Consider the following 13733-nt stretch of genomic DNA (forward strand, 5'->3'; position numbering starts at 1 on the left):
CCGCAGCATAGTTGGGGCCGAGGGTTCACCCCGGCCATGGCAGGTTGGGGCTGGAGGAGGGGCGCCCCTCCCCCAGTCGTGGCAGGTCCACGGGCGGGTTTCCTGAGTGCCTGCACGGTGCTAAATAGGCTGCTGCTGAGGCCGCGCAGCTTACAGGGAACTTAGGGCATGGGTTACATAGACATATCCTTAGAGACAAGACAGAGAGACTCGGCCTGGACTAGAGTTTAAGAGTGTGTTATTAGTAGGTGTTCGAACATCTTACTTAGCTGACATGTTAGCTAAGAGTCCAGTGTAGACAAGGCAATGTACACTTTAACATAGTCGAGTTAAAGCTAGGCTGCCCCTATGGCTTTAACTTGACCAGTTTAGCTCATATTAAAGTATACACTGCCCTAGATACTTAGAATGTGTTAGTTACCACCTTTTAACAAATTACAGTCTAGACAAAGCCAGAGAGAGTATAATCACAGGTAGCCAAGGAGTAATTTAAGCATCAGCCCAGAGAACACCTGCCAACCTTCCTACCTATAAAGATAAATCTGGTGGCTGAGGGAGGCTACAGAGAGAGAGAGGAAGGACGGTCTCAATGTGGATATACGAGTATATGAATACCTGGTCCTATTTCCTTGTGCTAAGTAGCAGCAGAGATTTTTCCAGTGAAAAGACACCCATAGCCCTCAAAAAAGCTGCTGAAGCAGTACATGTAGTTCTCTGCTGCCTGCTGTGACTTGCTGGGCTCTTCTGGGAAGGAAGTCAGGAAATATAGGAAAAGCTAGACAGCCTATTCACATGCTACCTTCTGCACTGTATTAGGGCTCTCTCATCCCATTTTCTCCTATTTCCTGATTTCCTATCCAGCTGAAACCAGTAAACCTCAGCCAGCTCGCAGAGACATACATGAACAATGCAAGAAGGGAACATTATCCAAATATTTTTAAATGTACAGGTTAAGTGTGGTGAAGATTGAGGGTAGTTAGCTAATTTGAACTGGTTTAGCAACCCTTAGGTGAGACTCTCTGATGTAAAATCAAGCATTTTGGGAAGCCCCATTTTCTAACATGGGTATCTAAGTGGGATGTGCAAATCCCCATCTGGTAGCTAGGTACATAAATGCTCATTTTACATCTAAGTACTGATTTCAGCATCCAAAGGCAAAAAACTGGCTGACCTATTAAGACTCCCTCTTTTGAAAAGTAGGCCCACTGTGTTCAGATACAAGGAGGCAAAATTATGGATATGTTAGAAACCTTTCATCTGTATTTACTTCCTGATGTAGTTTGAAATGTTTGCATTCCCTTGAGGCCTGAATCAACTCCACTGGACTTTAATGGGAGTTGGACTAGGCCCCCACAGCAGTAGTGTCTGACCCAGTAAAGCACTAAGCACATTGTGTAACAAAGCATGAGAGTAGCTCCATTGTCTTCAGTGACTCTACTCTCATGCTTAAAGTTATGCATCAGAACCTAGAGAGCAACTAAGTGGAAACAGGGATGGCAGTTGTACAGGTACCAAATGTTTAAGGAGGTTAAACTACAATTTACAACTGATTATTACAGTGTGTATAGACAGCATGAAGTAAACTCAGAGTCAAAGGTTTTTATCAAAGATTAACTTTGATACTAAAGACATAGTTGTGGTAGGGTTTTAATAAGTACATACGTCTGACTGGTTGACTTTAGCAGGGGATATGTGGAGTGCTATCTACTGCTAGTGTTTTAAGATGGAATTTCAAAGGGGCCTGAGGACATTAGGTGCCCAGCTCCAATTGAAAGACTAACTCCCTTAGGGACTTTGAGAATTCCAGCCATATTTTTAGCAAGAGAATGTTAATTAAATGCCATCTCTGTTTTGGTAGTGCAATGCTGAACATTACCTGCCTTGGCTGGTTGACCTTTGCTCCTGAAGATAACAATAATCTGATGACATCCAGATAACCTCCTTGGGCAGCCAGAAAAAGTGCAGTAGCTCCATCCTGAGTAAAAATAAATAAAGCTTAATTGATAAAGCTACACTAGATATTTACATCAAAACATATTTCCCTTTCTGTGATATTATGCAACTTAATAACCTATAAATAGCTACACACAAGAAACTCATCATCACCAAAATCCTGAGTTTAGTCTACAACAAACGAGACTGGGTGTGTAGCAGCATTCCTCTTAAGTATACAAATGTAATCTCTATGATCATTGGTCAAAGCTGAGATTTGAACCCAGGGGCTACCATGTTAAGACCCCCAAGTCACCAAAGCACTTAAGCATACACTTAAATCCATCCCTTTGCAGCAAAGTTCTTAAGTGCTTTGCTAAAGAAGGCTGGACTTAACCATGTATTTAATTTAAAGCATCTGTGTAAGCGCTTTGCTGAACTGGGGCCTAAAAGCACTAACTTCTACCAGTCGAGCTGAAGGAGTAACTCCTTTGGCTGGCAGTTGCAGTAGACCCATCTCTGTAGAGCAGCCATAAAAGGAGGACCTACAATATAAACACTTACCAGTCGCTTACACACAGCAAGGTAGTTTGTAGACCTGGTTGGAAAATGGTATTTTCTGTAAAAACTTTTGAAAGAAATTAACAATTTTGGGTTTTTCAAAACATTTCACTGACAGTTTTTGGTTTTTCAACAAAACACTTTTTTTTTTTTTAAATTGTAGATGTTTTCATCTTTTGACACCAAAACATTTTCTGTGCTAGGTTTTCAAAAGTCAAACATTTTTCGGTTCTTCTCTGAAAAAAGGCCATTTTCCAATGACAAAAGGTTTCAAAATTTCAATCAGCTGTAATGCTTTACTTGTCTAGCTAAGAGTGGAAACTTGCACTGGTGTTGGGACAGGCATTCAGATATGATGCAGTCTCTGCCTGCGTAGTTCCCAGTGAAGTGCATATTAAGGGAATTTTGTTTCCCCTATGGTTAAGAGGAAGTGTTTCGGTTTAAATGGGTAAACAAATGAATAAGATGCTAAAGCCCCTCCCCGCTCCCTCCGCAACTGCATGCACTAAGTTTATCACAGGTTAAGGGGAGTATTTTAGCAAAAGCCCTTTACTTAAATGTTGGTGGCACATCACTACACTGGGGCTAACTGCAGTTGTTTATACACAGCTGGGCTACTTAGACTATAGAAGACCTTATTTTTTCCCCAATCACCAGGGGCCTGATCCAGCATTAGTGAGTTGCAGTGGCCCTTGCTTCAGGTCCCAGATTTGAAAAGTTTGCCCCTGATGCCAAGAGGGTTGAGATCTTGGGAATCAGAAAAGGTGTCTGGTGGACGGGATTTAATTTCCCATATTTCTCTTTGGCTGGGATTCTTACACTTCACGTGTTTTAGGGCTTGCTTACATGGCAAGCCATAATATGAATCTACAGCACACAGCTTGCTGTGCAGTGACTTCCCATGTGGACATTGCTAGAGTGCAGTGAAAGTCCCAGAGTGCGGCTGAGGTACTACTACTTGAAAGGGCAATACGCTAAGCCACACTCTGGGACTTTCACTGCGCTGTAGCAGGGTCCGCATAGGATGTTACTGCGTGGCAAGCTGGTGGTCTGTAGATTCACACCATGGCTTGCCATGCAGTAATGTGCTGGGTGGACAAGCCATTGGATTATTATATTCGATTGCACACTGACTTGTTCCAACATACAAGTAATGTATGGGTTACTGGGCGCACTGAAGGCTAGATTGTGTCTGGCTAGTAAGCAGGCGCACAGGGTTGGGTAATTGTGTTTAGCCCCTTTTGCAGGCTTTGTGCACCAGACAGACAACAGGAGTCTCTCTGTTCAGGTTCCTCTTCCAGAACAAATAATGTTTAGTAATCTGAAAACCACTCTTTATTACAGCACTAATCAATGCAAAAAAGGTTTCCTTTTAATTAGGGCTCCTTCTCTTCCCCACACTGCTGACAGTTAGTCAGCTTAAAGACTGAAAGTGAAATCCTGATGCTTTTGGAATAATTGCTCTGACAAGCGTGGGTTTGAACTCCCTCTTGCATGGAAGCTTGCCAATCAAGTAGGCAGCCAGACACCACCACCACTTTGCAAACTCAATTCAGCAGCACCATGCAAAAGAAGCAGAGCTAATACTTGTTTTCCTCTGAATTCTCTTTTATTTTAATTTTTTTAACTGCCTGCATAAGGGTGTTATTGCACAACTTCTAAAAAAATGGCTACGGGTAATCAAAACAAGCTTATAAATACAATTGAGAATGCTGCTCCGTTCCTGGAGAGATGGCAAGAAGGTTACTTTATTGCCTTCACATCTAAGTGCATGCGTTGGGTGTGAGACCTCAGTGGAAATCCCTAGCGCTCCCTACCAGGAAGTGACAAACATGGCTAAATATGGCCCCTCAGGATAAAAAAGTAATCACTATGCAATAGCAAACATGGAACACCCTTCTTTACAGGAAGTCATAGCTAGGTATGTCACACACAGGGGATAATGTGTGTTTAGGGCTTGAAACTGTAAGATGTTAAATACTGCTGTGAAATGAGTGGGGATGAAGGCACTTAGCACCTCATGGGAGCATTCCCCATCATGGGAGTTAGCTCCAGTAGTGTTAGCTGAGAGAACATTATAACCCCACAGGGGATGACTTCCTTTTTGTTTGGGTTGTCTTGAGTTAGGGAAGGGTGGCAGAGGGTGAAAAGCCACACATTTTTGTTTTATTATAGCCCAGCTTATATGCAACTCCACCACAGTAAATCAGATGGGGATTCATCCAGGCCCTGATCAGCCTCTTCTAGCTCTCTGAAAATCCAGATAAATTATGTCCATCAAGTCATTTGTACCAGTTATTTATTTTAATTTGTTTTCAAAGCACTATCAGGTGAGAGAGGTACATTCCCCCAATATCTTCACTTTACCTGAATGTCAGTATGTAGAGATATTAAGAAAATGTAACTGCAGTTCTACCTTTAATGATATCCGCATGTCAAGAAGAAAAACTAAAGGCCTGATCCACCACTGCCTTGCACCGTATGTAGCTATTCACTCTGGTGTGCAAACACTACCATTCTGACACGGTAGCATTTGACACTCTCTTTGAACAGCTGTAAAAATGACACAATGGGCAGGGAGAATCAGGCCCAAAGATTTGAAAGTTTCCGTTTTAGCCACAGTACACCTAAGGATATGTATACGGTAGAAGTGTGTCACTGCTGCAGCATAGACATTTACTACAGCAACGGAAGGGGTTCATCCATCACTGTAGTAAATCCACCTCTGAGAGATGGTAGGTAGGTTAACAGAAGAATTCTTCCGTCAACCTAGCACTATCTACACCGGGGCTTAGGTTGGCTTAATTACATTGCACAGAGAGTGAAATTTTTCACAGCCCTGAGTGATGTAGTTCAGATGACCTAACTTTGAAATATAGATCAACTAAATCTCCTTTCTTGGCTACAACTTTTCTCCCAGTATGATAAGGAGCACACAGTTAATAACAATTACATTTAAAATGTATAAAGAGAGAGCCTTTGGTAAATGCCTTACTGCACTGGTGCTAAGACCATCTGAATTGTAAAACCCCACACTTTGTTTGTTCCATTGACCATGATGTTTATATCTACTTCCAATGAACTCACACAAAGTTGATCATGTATGTTGGCACCATGCTTCAATAGAGTTTCCACCACTCGTGTGTGGCCATACTGACATGCTGCTAACAGAGCGGTACCGCCATCCTGCAAACAAGCAAAGAATGGGCACTATAAGTAGAGAAGGCAAGTGCTATACAGAACGGGTTCGTAAGACTAAGCAAGTGCTGACTACCTCACAGAATTTGGCTCACAGAAGTTATGCAATATCTAGCCAGTAAATTGTTGTAAGTTGTACTTTGAGTCTTTCCCCCCATAAGTTAGACCTTAGCTCTGTCACTAGGAGAATTCTTGTCCTGAGGTATCTTTTGTGAGGAATGGGAACCAAGAAAACTCTGCTCTGACTCTCCTTTTCCTCTCGTATGAACTTACTTCCCTCCCCACTCCTAGTTTGTCCTTCTCCCAAATCTAACACCCGGCTCTACATGGTGACTCCCAGCACACCCTGCCTCTGATCCAATGGACTAAGTTGCTTGCTGCTGAACTCAATTCTAGCAGCCATTAGATCCACCTCAACCGCAATTCTCCTTTAGCCATAGCCTGACCTCCTGATATGCCCTGCCTCCCACTCACTGGTTCCCTGCCTGAGAATTGGCAGCAGGGGAAGTCAGACACACGATTGTGCTGCTAGATGAGATGTGTATTGAACTGTGGAAGCACACACAACGCTCAGACCAGAGACCATAGGCACAAGTCCCTACCACTTCAGCTAAAGGTAATTTCTCTAGGTGTCAGCAATCACAGGTTGTTATAGGCACTGTGAGTGAACCACTAGAGGGAGACATGATGCCATTCATTACATCAGTGTACAAAATCGAGGTATGATATGCTCCCTCACATGTAACTTAACTGCCATCTGAGACAGAAAACAGCTGCAGTGCCCCTAGGACAGAGACTTCACCAGCAATAACTAGCAACAGAATGCCTGGCTTGCCATGTTGTTAAACACTGTTGCCCGTGCCAAAAAAAGGTAATTCCCAGATGTGACATCCCCCAACACCACTGAAATAGCTACCAGTGCAGAAGGTGAGAGCTGTTCCCAAAGCAGAGGGTAAGGGTGTTCCAGCAGCAGCAACAGAAGAGCAGGGAGGGGGAGGAGGCTGCAACCAGGTCTGTCTCTGGGAGGTTATGGGAGAGAGGGTAGGAGGACTTAGCAAATTGGACCAGTATGTGATTGTGACCCTAAGACCAACCCAGTTCAGAGGGCAAGGGGCTCCCCCATATGTAGCAGTTAGGCCTGATGAGCTCAGTATACTGCAAAAACAACAAGGAGTCTGGTGGCACCTTAAAGACTAACAGATTTATTTGGGCATAAGCTTTCGTGAGTAAAAACCTCACTTCTTCGGAAGAAGTGAGGTTTTTACTCACGAAAGCTTATGCCCAAATAAATCTGTTAGTCTTTAAGGTGCCACCAGACTCCTTGTTGTTTTTGTAGATACAGACTAACACGGCTACCCCGATACTTGACATCAGTATACTGCAAGTCACGGTCATAATCTGTATCTAAAATGCATCATGTAAAGTATCATATGTGAACTGGCAATACACTGGTCATTCATATTACTGCATGGAGCACGTAGGGGTGCTATATGAAAAATTATTAATATATGCTGGAAAAATATTCTTAAAAGGTGTTCGGCAGCCAGGGCTTAAATCAAACTGTCCTAGACAAAGGAATGTGGGTTCCACCTGCTTGAATGTGTCTCCAACGTGAAGTGAGCAAGGAGAGACAAATGACATTTACATGCAAGGTAGATCAAGCCATCAGGAGAACCAGTGTGGGGAATGGCCACTTAACACACTGAACAAGGGTGGAAGCTGCATCTCCAGGAAACCTTCCTGCCTCCTCCAGCAAGACTATTAACTTTGAAAGATATAAGCAGAGAGAGAAAAAGCTATGTTGGCATTTTTCACCTGAGGAGACAGAGAAATGAAGCACTTTGGGCTCTGTGTGTTGGACCCTGGCTAAGAAGTGGCCAGCCATGCTGGAAGAAGAACTGTGGTGAGAAAACTGCTTGGAACAAAAGGCTTTAAGTTAGCTTTGAGTCTTACAAGTGTATTTTTACTGTTGCTTGTTTGTAACCATTTCTATCCCAATTACTTCCACTTGGTATCAATTAAATAGCTCTTTGCTAATAAACTTAATCTTGTTTTATTACACAGCCATCCCAGTGCAGTGTTTCAAACTGAAGAGTGAAATCCTCAGCCAAACTAACTGGCTGGTGCAGTGCACTATCTCTTTAAAGGAGCAGCGAACTTGTGAGTGCTCCAGTGAGAGGGACTGGACACTACAAGGCTAGAAGGGCTGTTGGTGTCATCCTGGAAGGGGTAACCAAACTGGTGGCAGCCAGGGTGAGGCCACTGTGCTCTGAGGATGCTGCTCGTGTCAGGGATCTGAGCCAAAGCTGCACACAAGCATCCAGTGTTACAGGGCAGGCAGTGACAACCCCTTACTGGTCTGGGTTGAACCCTAAAGCATCTCAGTGATCAGGTATTTAAAGACATATTGTAATGCATATACACAAAGGGCCCAATTAAGGTTCCACAGACAATCTTAATTCTAGCATTTCCTAACTTTTGAGTGTTTGACTGCAACCATATAATAGTGTTCTTTTAATGGAGTTTTGTGTGTAATTTTATAGATTTAACAACAACAAAAAAAGCAAACTTTCGAAACAAATTCCATCATGTGGGTGTCAGTATGATGCTACATGGGTCATCAGCAGGGTTGGAATCTTTAAATCTACTGCACAGACCTCTGCCCCTTAAGCTAATGGAGTAAATGATAGCAGTAGTAGGTTGTCATACCCTATGTGGACCAGCAATAGAGGGGGATGAGACACACACTTTGCCAGTGGGTTTCAGAGATTTTCTGACTGCAGAGGAATGGTGAGACTTGGGAATCTGGGTTCCATTCCAAGCTGTGGACGGGAATGTGTTCCAGTGGGTACAGACTTTTCACCTCATTTCCCCTAAACTTGACCCCTTCTACTCTGTCCTTTTCAAACTGTCCTTGTCCCAGGCCTGTTTCTTCCCTGCCCCTGGCTGCTTGTCACAGTCCCATTTTTCCTTGCCTAGCCAGTTCCAGTCTCTACTCCTCAGATTTATCATCCCAGTCTCCTTGCCCAGTCAGTCTCCACATATAGCTTCAGAGTCCAAGTCCCAGTCTCACCATCCAACTCCCAGTCTCTCCCCATCCCCACACCTTCTCCCAGTTTCCTTCCTGAGCCACTCCCAGTTCCCTCCTTCCCAGCTCCTTGTTTGATTAGCTTGGCTCCCAGTCCCAGCTCCCTCCCCAGGCTCCTCATTCAGTCTCTGTCCCCACATCTTTTCCTGGGCTCCTTGTCCCAGTCTCTTTGTCCTGCCAGTCCCAGTTGCCTTCCTACCTCCAGCTTCTCATTGACTCATATTATCCCATCTCCCTGCCAACTGTCTCCCAGTCCCCCATTTCACTCTCTGGATCCCAGTCCATCTCCTCAGCACCCAGTCTCCTTTGCCAACATTCCTCCCACTCAATCTCAGTCCCACCTTCATCTGCCTCCCTCCCAGCTTCCAGTCTCCTTACCCAACCAGTCCCAGGGTGCTCCTCCCCTGCCCAGCTCCCAATCCCAGCCTCCCCGCTGGGCTCCTAGTCCCAGTCTCCTTGCCCAGCCAGTCCCAGTTTCTCTCCCCCTCAGTCCCAGTCTCACCAGATTCATTGTCCCAATCTACTCCTTTCCTTCCCCCCTCAGTCTAGCTTTCATCCCCACTGCATTCAAATAAGACAGCTTCTGAGTGCCACCGGAAAGGTTAAGAAGAACAAGGGAACCATGTACCACCCTGGCTTGGAACAGCAGGGAGCAGCCATTACAGGGAAATTCTTTTTGAGCCGCCCACAGCTCTGGGCTGGAGTATGCTCTGTTGCTCTGTGGGGATGACACATGCACAGTCCAGTCACACACAGGAGCTGGGAGGGGATGCAGCATGCTCAATGAGGATGGAATCTTTGGAGGGTTTAGCTGCTAAAAATAGAATAAATCTCTATTGAACATGCATGTACTGCAATATTTCAAAGGCTTATCACCTGGCCAGATTTGGGTGGATTTTCCAAGGGACGGCAAAAGGTGCATCCTTAATAGTAAGGCTGCCATCCTATTTAAATTGCAAGTCTCTGCTCTAAAGCATGAGGGTGAGGGGCTAGAGCTTTTCAAAGAAAAAGTTCCTCAGAACATTTTAACATTCTTTGAAACAGCTGAACGGTTTTGACTAAAAATTTCAAAAAAATATTTGGTCTGAGGCAGACACCCAGCCTGGAAGAGTTCAGCTCAGACAATCAAAGTTTTGCAGCTATAACAGGGTCTTATAAAGTATCAGGCTGCCTTAATAATAGACAGTGCCACCAGCCAACAGTGCAATGCTGAACATGAAGGGGAAAGTTTTCCTGATTTCTTCCATGATCATCCTAAAGCATCAAGCAAACAGATTTAATTACCCCTCTCAACACACAGTAACTACTCATGTAGCTATATTAGACATGATTAACCAGCGCTTTTTTAAATCCAGCTATAGTATTTAACTTTGTAACTTCCTACAGCAGTGAATTCCACAGACTCACCACTGTATTAATTCCATCTATTTGTTCTAAATTTACTTGTCAACAATTTCATTGTGTGACCTCTTGTTCTCATATTATGGGAGGAGGGACTGATCTCTTCACTGCAGCTGTCACAATCTGAAAATATACACTGTAATGAAATGGTACCAAACTCAAGCAATCAAGCCTAGACAATAAAAACTAGCTTTGAATTAATATTTTGCCAGAGGACTGCATTACTCATATAGCTTAGAAAATGTGCAAGCAGGGAAATTCTTTTATGATCCCCTTGCTGTAATGCCATGTTGCAGATCAAGAGGAAACAAGCTAGTAACGCAGAAGTGAATTTTGGAAGTAAAGCAGCCCAATCTCTTACTTTAGTTCTAAATTCAGTAGAGGCGCCAAATTCAAAGAGAAACCTCACAACATCATTGTGGCCTTGTTGTGCAGCAAAGAACAGAGCAGTTGTGCCTGACTGTAAAGAAAAAAAGAAACATATTTCAAACAAACAAATGGATAAAATGTGAATAAAGTAAATACTTCATTTTAAACAGAGTTAAAAATGGATTGAACTTGAATAACTGAACAAGAGCTGGACAGACTCATGATGATCTTTAAGACTGTAGAGGATACAACAGAACTTAGGGGAGGAGGTCATTTCTCATCTCACTGCATTGAAACATCTGAGGTTTAAGGTTAAGAGTCTGTCATGGGTATTTTTAGTAAAAGTCACAGACAGGTCATGGGCAATAAACAAAAATTAATGGAAGCCCACAACCTGTTCCTGACTTTTACTAAAAATATCCCAGTGGGAGGACGGGAACAAACAGACTGCTGCTGGGGCTTACAGCTGCTCCAGCCCTGGTGCTGCTCCTGCGGCAGGGGGTGACCGCTGCTGCTCCAGCCCCAGAGGTCCGCTGCGCCGGCCTGCTGCACCCGGGGCCATCCGCCGGCCAGCTGTCAACCCCTGGGCCAGCTGCCCATCAGCTGTTCCGGCGGCCGCTGCTCCAGCAGCCCAGGGGTTGACAGCTGCTCCAACCTTTCCCCAGAACAAGTCCTGGAGATCCCAGGAAAAGAAAAAAAAAAAAAATCACAGAATCTGTGACAGAATCGTATCCTTACTGATGTTTATTCCACATCCTGTTTACCTGCATAAAATCCATATTCTCTATTCCATTCACATAAATGGGCTTCTTTGTGAAGCCTCTACTATATTACTCATTTCCTTGTCCTATGTGATCAAGTGAGACAAGAAAGCCCAAAGTGAGGTAAGCACGAGTCTCTTTCTTTCTCTCTCTGGTAATATTTGTATCCCAGCTGATTAAATCTTAAAGGCTATTACCATGTCTACTGATGATATTTTACAGTCTATTCCTTCTCCTACCTCACCTTCTCCCCCCCCGCCCCCAAATATATTTTTCCTTTTGAAAAATTCAGGACCAGATTCTCCAGTCCAGTCAGTCACTATAAACAGAGCAAAGTGGCTTGAAACAGGCTGAAGACAAACAGCGGAGAATCCCCCTGTACAGGAGAACTTCCCACCACATCTTGCACCAGGTACCAATCTACCCCCAGTGAAAATATACTCTTTCCAATTTTTACAAGAAGGATGTGGAAAAATTGGAAAGAGTCCAGCGGAGGGCAACAAAAATGATTAGGGGTCTGGAGCACATGACTTATGAGGAGAGGCTGAGGGAACTGGGATTGTTTAGTCTCCAGAAGAGAAGAATGAGGGGGGATTTGATAGCAGCCTTCAACTACCTGAAGGGGGGTTCCAAAGAGGATGGAGCTCGGCTGTTCTCAGTGGTGGCAGATGACAGAACAAGGAGCAATGGTCTCAAGTTGCAGTGGGGGAGGTCCAGGTTGGATATTAGGAAACACTATTTCACTAGGAGGGTGGTGAAGCACTGGAATGCGTTACCAAGGGAGGTGCTGGAGTCTCCTTCCTTGGAGGTTTTTAAGGCCCGGCTTGACAAAGCCCTGGCTGGGATGATTTAGTTGGGAATTGGTCCTGCTTTGAGCAGGAGGTTGGACTAGATGACCTCTTGAGGTCCCTTCCAACCCTGATATTCTATGATTCTATGAAAGGGGAACAAGGGGATGTATTGGGAGTGGAGTATAGGTAAGAGCAGAGAGGCTGCCACACAGCAATGCTCCCCTATACTTTATCCTCCACTGGCGCAAGGTCCCCACCATTGGCATAAGTTAGGGCTGTACAGGGACAATGCTATCCTGCACAGATGCCAGGCAGGCCTGAATCAGGGAATCAACTCCCACTGTCAAACTCAACTCACATACAGCAAAGAATCAAAACCCAAATATTTTCCACACCTAGTTCTGTCACTAAAATACCAGTAAATCAAGGTGAGAATCCATCCTTTAAGACCTAAATTTCTGGGATACAAAAATTACCAGAGAATATTATTATTAGATACCTATTGTGACAGAATATGCCCCTGTGTTCACACCCCACACACTATTGTAATAATTTTGTACAAGGCATGTCTTGTGAGGTATCATTTCCTTTAAAACCTCAATTTGCTGATCAATAATAGCCTGGCAAAATGCATGTAGCAGCTTTACATGTGAAGTTATAAACATAAGCCGAGATCATGACTAAAAGCATGCTTTCCAGAGAAGTCTGGGGAGTGGCCAGACCAGAGACAATGGGTACACTGCTGTCTCAGCCAAGTGTAAACAAGGCTAATGGACCATTACCTGCTAAGTGGCCATTCTTTGGCAGGAAAGAGGTCAGGGAAAAAAATAAATAAAATAAAATAAAATAAATAAAATCTACATTTTAGCAAAGGAACAGCATGGAGTCCACTTCCACACAGAGTGTCTGTTGCCTTGCTTCCAGCTGGAAATGCTCTGGGGGAGGGATCCTGACCTACAGGGTTTGGTCAGTGCGACTGCTACTGCTGAAAGCATGTGTGAGAAACTTTGCTTGAATCTGATATAATTTAAGTTAGATATTAGTGAACATCTTATCTTTATTTTTCTTGTAACCATTTCTGACATTGATTCCTCATGACTTGCACTCACTTAAAATCTCTCTCTTAATAAACTTGTTTTACACTTTAATCCAGTGTGTTTAAATTGAAGTGTCTGAATAACTATTCATAATTATAAGCTGGCATATTGTTCCCTTAAAGGAATAATGGACTTAAAATATTTTGTACTGTCCAGGAGAGAGCTGGGTGGTACAGAATATACATGTCTGGGGGGAAATCTGGGACTGGGGGTGTGTTGGGGTCACCCTGCAGTATAACAAAGGGTGGTGGGAGGCAGAGTGTAACCCAAATGTGGCTGGCAGACTGCAGTTACACACAGGGTGTGGCTTGCACGCTGGAGGGCTGTTTGTGAGCCATCCAGGTGGGAGCTCATTCAGCAAAGCATTGTAAGGCACCCAAGGTTGAAGGGCAGGGGTGACACAGCAGCTCATTAGTCTGGATTGTACCCTGGTATATCAGTTATATAGCACTTTTCATCAGTAGATTTCAAAAGCACTTTACAAAGGAAGGTTAGCATCATTATCCCCAGAAACTCTTGCCTTCCTCGCTTGTGG

At 44.0% G+C, this 13733-nt stretch overlaps 1 protein-coding gene across 3 annotated transcripts in view; it reads right to left on the bottom strand.

The window, feature by feature from the left end:
* ANKRD29 (ankyrin repeat domain 29) overlaps positions 1–13733 on the bottom strand; it is a 46032-nt gene that overhangs the window by 11968 nt on the left and 20331 nt on the right. For all 3 annotated transcript variants that reach the window (XM_005282777.5, XM_042854846.2, XM_024099571.3), the window contains 3 exons: positions 10542–10640; positions 5581–5679; positions 1877–1975 (listed from right to left, as the gene is read on the bottom strand). In XM_005282777.5, the coding sequence (XP_005282834.1) occupies positions 1877–1975; positions 5581–5679; positions 10542–10640 (297 nt within the window). The remainder of the gene's footprint in view (positions 1–1876; positions 1976–5580; positions 5680–10541; positions 10641–13733) is intronic.

Source organism: Chrysemys picta, chromosome 2, assembly GCF_011386835.1.
Source record: "Chrysemys picta bellii isolate R12L10 chromosome 2, ASM1138683v2, whole genome shotgun sequence".
Classification (NCBI taxonomy): domain Eukaryota; kingdom Metazoa; phylum Chordata; order Testudines; family Emydidae; genus Chrysemys; species Chrysemys picta.